General features: G+C 33.8%; 1 protein-coding gene across 6 annotated transcripts; it reads right to left on the bottom strand.

Annotated features, from left to right (window-relative positions):
* LOC109362490 (nucleobase-ascorbate transporter 6-like) lies at positions 320–6,355 on the bottom strand. 6 transcript variants are annotated; one of them, XR_002109409.1, is made up of 16 exons: positions 6,242–6,355; positions 5,912–6,039; positions 4,895–4,992; positions 4,277–4,453; positions 3,883–3,983; positions 3,569–3,644; positions 3,423–3,482; positions 3,140–3,324; positions 2,341–2,437; positions 1,717–1,803; positions 1,530–1,588; positions 1,347–1,438; positions 1,158–1,235; positions 890–1,050; positions 526–799; positions 320–473 (listed from the first exon to the last, which is right to left on the bottom strand). XR_002109409.1 is itself a non-coding variant. In XM_019608311.1 (15 exons), the coding sequence occupies exons 2-15, from the start codon at positions 6,015–6,017 to the stop codon at positions 581–583; spliced, it is 1,596 nt and encodes a 531-aa protein (XP_019463856.1). In that variant the 5' UTR covers positions 6,018–6,039; positions 6,242–6,355; the 3' UTR covers positions 320–580. The 6 variants fall into 6 exon arrangements, 5 of the variants coding, with proteins under 5 accessions (XP_019463856.1, XP_019463857.1, XP_019463859.1 ...); XM_019608311.1 differs by having other exon boundaries at positions 320–799; XM_019608312.1 differs by having other exon boundaries at positions 320–799; positions 6,164–6,280.

Genomic DNA, 7,414 nt, shown 5'->3' with positions numbered 1-7,414 from the left:
CCGAATGTAGAATCAATATATGCAACAAATCTAAAATATCATCAACTTTAGCTCATTAATATGCATTACATCCGTAGCATTTGATAATCTCCAATAATTTATTCTCGCCCGTGCTAAGGTCCCATTGTTTAAACCCAAATAAAAAGGAGTAATTTTGAATCACACTATTGCTTATTCCATAAATAGGTGGGTCATTAATTTCAGAAATAAAATTGGTCTATATCATGGTAGCTATGACTTATACTTGTAAAATTTAAATAAATAAGGTTAAATAACAGTTAAAAAGTGCAAGGTGTGATGTAAATAGAGCGAACTAATATAATTATAAATCAATTGCTTGCTAAATAAAACATGCACATTACTACCATGAATCCTCTTTCCAGTTCAACATTCACAGAACAAAAGCAATAAAATAATGTTATAAAATATTCTACTAGCCAAGGAGACTAGTTTCATATATAGTTGTAGCCTATAACAAGGTCCAATCTAATATATGAGATCAAATCAAGACCTTTCAGTCACTATGGTGAATCAATATTTGATGAAGCCACCTTATATAGTTATGGTCATTTGCACACAATTACACAGATGGGAAATACTTGTTTAGATTGAAAGGCAGTGAATAGAACTCTTCACTTCTTGTGTCACCCTTGAAGGACTTGTATTTATCCCACCAGTGTTTGCCTCTGTCTTTTCTAATAGCACCTTCTTTCTTATGTAGTGTGTTGTCCAAGAAATATGCTACAATACCAGCAACAAATGCTTTTGATTGGAATGGCACATTGATTATATCATTAAACTGCACATAAGAATTCAGTGTAAGTGAACTCATAACAAAAGCTAATAATAGATTCTAGTTTTATTCTATATCGAATCCATAGTTCCATACCCATCTTGCTCCGGTGTGGACTGGACCAAATCCATTGATTGCTTGATACTCATTAAAGTACTGAGCCACAGACAAACCTAAGAAGATAGAGAAGCCTAATACAAACTTTGTTCTGAAACTGTTGAGGTTGCAGAACTGAAGAAAACTAAGACCTCCAGCACCTACAAATGGCGAATGAAAATGGAAACGTTACACTTTGTTCATTGTAAGTACCAAAATAAATCGAAAGTCTTAATATGTCTGAGTATATATTATAAATTTGACATACCAACATAAGCAAAGAACAAGCAGTATAAAGCAGCAATGATAGAAGGTGGAATGGACGCGAAGACTGCTCCAAATTTACCTACACAATAAACAAAAATTAGTAACTGTTAAAGGAGGAAAATGATCAAGAATATGGTAAACTAGATGGAGAAATTACAAAAATAGCACTAAAAATCATGTTACAACTCACCAAGAATTGAAAAGAAAATCATAAACCCAGCAGATATTTGCACAACTCTTCTACTGCCAACTCGAGTCAAAGCCAAAAGACCGGCATTTTCCCTGTATGCAAACCAAAGAAATCCTTTCATCAATAAGAAATTTGTTTCTCTGGATTAAAATAGAGTTACAAGTACAACGATTATGGTCTTACACAGATACAGAGGATGCATTGACAGTTCCAAACAATCCAGATAACAGAATACCAACTCCCTGGCGAGCAAAAATAATATGCTTATTGATCAGTAATATCATTTATGAACTTGCCAACTACTTTATTTATGAATGGAAATAAGTTATTTTCAGATATTTGAGTATAGAAGTACTAGCTATCATCATACCTGCCAACCAATACCTCGACTGAGAATAGAAGGCGGTAATGGTGTTGCACTTGCAAACCGATAAACAGCGATAAAAGCTCCACTGGACTGCTCGTAACAAACAAAACAAGTGAGTATCTAATTTAATTTTAGTGAAGCAATATTATTCATTGAAAATTGCAAAGTGGCAACTATAAAACTAGTTTACAGCTAATGCACAACTATAAAAGCTATATATGGGTGAGGCAACTTTTACTCAATAGCTGGAGTGGAGAGGACGAGTTCTTTAATCACAGTGTTGGTATAAATGAACACCATATTTTTCATTCAATTTGGCCAGATTATAGTCTAAAGCTTTTCTTAGGGTTATAAACCTAACTTCAGAACCATACTCTTAAAAAATTCAATTTTTTAACTCATCCATGATGCTAAGCTACTAGATTTGTAAAATCGCATTATAATTTCAATGTAGGTCAATTATTGCCAAGAAAGGTAAGAATAATATGTTGTCCTAAATGTCCAGCTGCAATGCTAGATGCTATTAGAATAGTTATTGAATAGGAAGAGACATAGCAATTAATAAACAAAAGAAAAATATCATTCCAACTTAGAAAGAAATTGGGAGGATCTAAGGAAAGAAATTACCTCTACAAGAGCAACAAATGATGCCATCATCATGGCAAAGGCTTCGCCTGCATCAAATGAGGGTGGTCCCCATTGAAAGGGATATGGAACTCGTATCCTGTAAACAAAAAAAATCCATAAGAAACTATTTCTTCAGAGTTTCAATTCACAAACTATGCATAGGTAGTAATGTTTTGATGAATATGAAAACAAATATGCAAATAAATCTTAATTGAAGAATGTCAACAATTACGCCGTGCTCAAAAGTTTCATATAAAGGTTCAAGAAGGGCAAATGTGACATATATGCACCAGAAAATGATTAGTTGACTCTTGATTTCTACTAATTCATGACACAATCAACAGCTAATGCATTGGACTCAACAGGTTATAGCTCAGATTTTGGAACAAAAGGTCATATAAATTTGACAACAGAAAAGAGGATGAAAAATAAAGTAACCCTATTGCTATACAAAACTCATGAGATTCTTCGCATTTGAAACTGAGAGAAGTGCGGTTTCACTGAATCATATAACAGGAATCTCTCTTTCCTACCACTTAGCCACAAGTCCACAAAGCACCACTTTCATAAAAAAGTATATACTGTATAAATATATTCATAAGAAAGTCCTGTAGTAGGACTAGGAATTTTTCTACCACACACTTCATCCACACCTTGAAGGTTCAACCTTAATCTTTTTAAAAAAGATATATCATAAAACAAGTGTAAATACGAAGATCATGTTTTTGTAAAGAAATAGTCATTTGCCAAAGAAAAAACACCACTGGGAGTAAATAGTTGATGAAATCCCATAACTAACCATGGAGCAGCTTCTATTAGGCCAGCACGATCAGTACGGCAAGTTGTCTGAGTTTTAGGTGCAGCGTTCTTATAGGCCCCTCCGACAGTGAGTATATAAGCATATAACCACACAATTGCAATTGTAAATAAAACAGCAAAACGGCCAAAGATATGTTTTCCTGAATGTAGCACATCTGGTACGTACTGCTTGACAATCATTAACAAACTCAGTTTCATAGAAATATCACGTTGCAAAGATTTTGCAATATAGATGGGTGTATGCCATACTTAAAGAACTCTACCTGTGAGACAAAAATCAGCAATATAAGCTCCGGCAGCCCAATCTCAATGCATTTAGCAACCTACACCCAGACCAGACACCAAGATTATATTTTTGTTTATCAATTAACTTTGAAAATGAGCAACGTAAATCTAACATAAGGCTCACCCCCGGGAAGCCTAACTCGTACAGCCCAAAACCAACAAGAGACACCAAAGGGACAGCTGAAAGTGGACTTAAGAACCTGAAGAAATAAATTGAACTTAATTTAACAAAAAAACACTCAGTTACAATAATATTTAGTTCTTTTAATTTTCAGTTTATGGGAACCACATAGTTAATATAAAGTGCAGTGCACAAATCACTCAAGCATAGTACTCCAATGTCCAAACATCAAATCAGCTCGTATAAACAACTGACAATGAGCATATGTGGCAAAGGCATTCATGAATGCATCAATTAACTAAGAACCTGAGACCAACCTTGCAACATTACGCCATAGGCCACTAAAGCCTAGTACTATTTGAAGAGTTGAAGCAACAATGAGTGCACCCTGGATTGCCCGCATTATCCTCTTGAATTTCTGAATAAGAAAAAAGGTAAAAGCAAAACTAGGTAAATAAAGTGACCAAACAATTCCATCAAATAATGACCAAGATCTAATGTTTTATTCTGCTTCTTAAATGGAATTTATGATCTCTCTTTTTTGCAAAAAAGTTTAGGTGGGAGGGAAGTTGTCCATTTCAGGTCTGCACAAACCTCAACCAGTTAACCCAATCCTTATTAGCACATTTATCCTCTTTACAATAAAAAGTAACATAGCAAGTATCAACAGTGCAAAATTTAATATTGCAATATTTATTCCAATCACAAGACCTCGATTGGATCTGCCTCATCACTGAATCGACCAGCAAGAATAATTGAGATTGTCGTCGGAACAAAGGTATAAGACCCTCCAATTACTGCAGGCAATCGAGTCCCAAATAGTGATTGCAATAATGTGTTAATTCCAGCTACGAAGAGTAGTGTTTGGATAACTTGCGCCTTCTCCTCCTGCAAAAAAATGGAGTTCTCATTTAATATTCTTTTCTTTCTGTGTATATTATTTGGCTAGGAGAAAAGTGCAACTTCAATCACTTGATCAGCTAGGGTGAGAGTATTAACATGCTTAATTGTCCATTCGCACTCTATTAACCAATGATGATTTTGTAAAATTTGAACCTAAAACACTGATTGGTTAATAGGGAGTGTAGATAGACAATTTGAAGTCTCATTAGGCATTAGCATTGCTCGATCAAACAACCGGTGCTATAAAGGTCACACTGCACGAGGTCTGGGGAAAGATTAGACCCACTATGTGGGTCTAGTAGTGTGTCTATAGTAGGCAGCATTACCAGATATTAAAAAGAGCAACCTGGTCGGATATCCCTTTCAAAATCAGTCTACATTAAATTTAAACAATTCATCAAGTATTTTTAATTCGTTAATACTCACATTGCCACCTCCCATCTGGGGAACAAGAGCCGTTGGAATTAGCACAGTTGTACCAAGCATGACAAGATAGTGTTGAAAACCAAGAAGTATGGCCTCGGCTGCAACAGAATGTTCCCAAATGTCACATAAAATCAAATCAATACAGAAGCAAAACAGATATTATTGTCTTGTTTATCAACAAAGCAGAGTCCAAGGATTTTTAGGTGGGAAGAAGTGGAGATTCATTAATATTTTAGTTGAAACTACTTAGCATGGCAATAGAATGTGGCATTCAGGGCGTGGCTAGTTTCCTGGTTGAGAACCATGTTTTAATTTTTGCTGCAAAAGTTACTCTCGGTAGCTTTGGCAAAAACACACGAGTAATCAGCAGGGAATTTAACACATTGGAGGTAACAAAACATAAAAAACAAACATGCAGGGAATTTAACCAAATAAACAGCATTCCTTAATAAGCCGTAATTCTTTGCATGTGCTCAGTGTTGTTATAAATGATCAAGTGCTCCAAAGTTTAATAACAAGAATCATTTTCCCCCTTAACAATCTCATTATTATCTAGTAATAAATATTGTTTGTAAAGTACCAAATTTAGATCTGAAAATAAAAGAACATCAACATTAATGTAGAATTACAATAGATAAGGGAAAACAATAAGTTCCTATTCAAAAGAATTTCAATCAACTGGAAATAGGACTTCTCAAATTAGTCCCAATCATGAGAAAAGTAAAAAAAATCCGGTTGCTACTTGCATAAAACAGAGCAAAACCCTTAGAGAAACAAAATAACTCATTAATTGAAAATGAACAACCATGAAACTAAGAATCATGAACTAAAAGACCCAGAACTCATTTATTTTCCCTGATTTTGGTTCTCCTTATTTCCTCCACTGATAATTTGTTAAGCTAAAACAACAATCTGGAAATTAAAACTAAAAGGAAGGAAATAATTTATAGAAACAAACAAAATTACCATAATAAAAAAAGTGCTTTTTAAAAATGAAAGTTAATTAGGTTCACTCACGCCATGGTGGAGGACTAGTAATGCAGTAATAAACATTGGGTAATTGATCTTTTGGTGGATGTGGTTGTGGTTCATCAGCTTTTGGTGCTGGAGCTCCTCCTGCCATCACTGTTTCTTCCTAACACACTCTGAACTGAGAAGATGAAAAAGAAAATGAGAATATTAAAACCTTCAAAAATAAATGTGAAAAAAATAACTCTCAGATCAAGCTTTTTTTGAAAAAAAAAATGAGAATATTACAAGCTCAGATACTAAACAGAGAAGAAGAAATAAAAGAGAAAAATAGAGTTGGGATGTTTGGTTAATAAGAGCAGAAAATGATAGCTTAACTGAGACTTGTGAAACTAGAGGCTTCCCTTCTACAACGTAAAGTAATTATTCCAATAATTGTTGTTCAGTTTAATAGTAAAAGGAAAGATGAGAAAGAAAAAGAAAGCACCTTTTGACGAGGAAAATATGGAAATGAAAACAAGGGGGTATAAAGTAAAAAAACTGAGGTACCCCACTAAAACCAACAACTGCACGAGTCTCTCACTTAGTAGTCAACGGATTTTTGGGTAGGAGCCTTACCCCAAAAGTTAAAAGATTATTTTTAGGATTCCAATTATGATATTTGAGTTACTAAGTAACAACTTTATCGATTGACCAAAACTGACAAACCGCACCACTGCTTTGGATAAACAGGAGAGTGTGTGTTTGAGTGTAGAGAGTAGAGAAGTTGGTTAGAGTAAAGCAGACTCAAATCTATGAGAAACGAGAAAGGTGAGTGGAAATACAGAATATATATGATCAAACAACAAGGAAGCTACTCTTGCTCCAGATGAAGATTCTCTTTCTTTCACTTTCCCTTCATTTTCTCCCTCTTCCCGTATAAAATTATGTTATAATCACTATTATTTTATTAAAACATGGAAATGATTTATGAAAATTGAATATGAGCTTATAGTATGCTGTTGCAAATCTATTAACTCTTCTAATTTATTTTGTTAGTTTTTTTATTTTCTTTTTATGGTTGTTTTTTAGGTTTGGTTCCATGCTAAGATAAGGGCAACATAAAATAAAGAGCCATATGAGATCTTAGCATGGTAAACAATATTTAATGTGCGCTAGATAATAACAACATTGATATGTTGGGTGGCAATAATGTTCAGGTAAGAGTATGGGTATGGATATAAATGAGCTTGGGAGAGTACTTAAACTTGCCAGCACATCTACTTCCTACTAAATAACTCACTCCATATATCACTATCTGTGATTGATTAAAAAAATATATTTAAATTAAAATTTTAGTAATTAATTATTTTTCTGACCAATCACAAACAGTGGTACATGAAGTAGTACACTATTTTGAAATAGCAGATGTCCACCCTTAAACTTAGGAACATATTTGTTGTGCCACTTTTTGGACCACTTCATGTATCACCACCTCTAATTAGTTGAAAAAATTATTTAAGTTAAAATTATAATTATTAAATATTTTTTTGATAAATCATATTTTCTGAC

Source organism: Lupinus angustifolius, chromosome LG12 (genome assembly GCF_001865875.1).
Source record: "Lupinus angustifolius cultivar Tanjil chromosome LG12, LupAngTanjil_v1.0, whole genome shotgun sequence".
In the NCBI taxonomy this organism is placed as follows: domain Eukaryota; kingdom Viridiplantae; phylum Streptophyta; class Magnoliopsida; order Fabales; family Fabaceae; genus Lupinus; species Lupinus angustifolius.
Note: the sequence above shows the minus strand (reverse complement) of the source record. Positions and strands in the feature narration are given on the sequence as shown.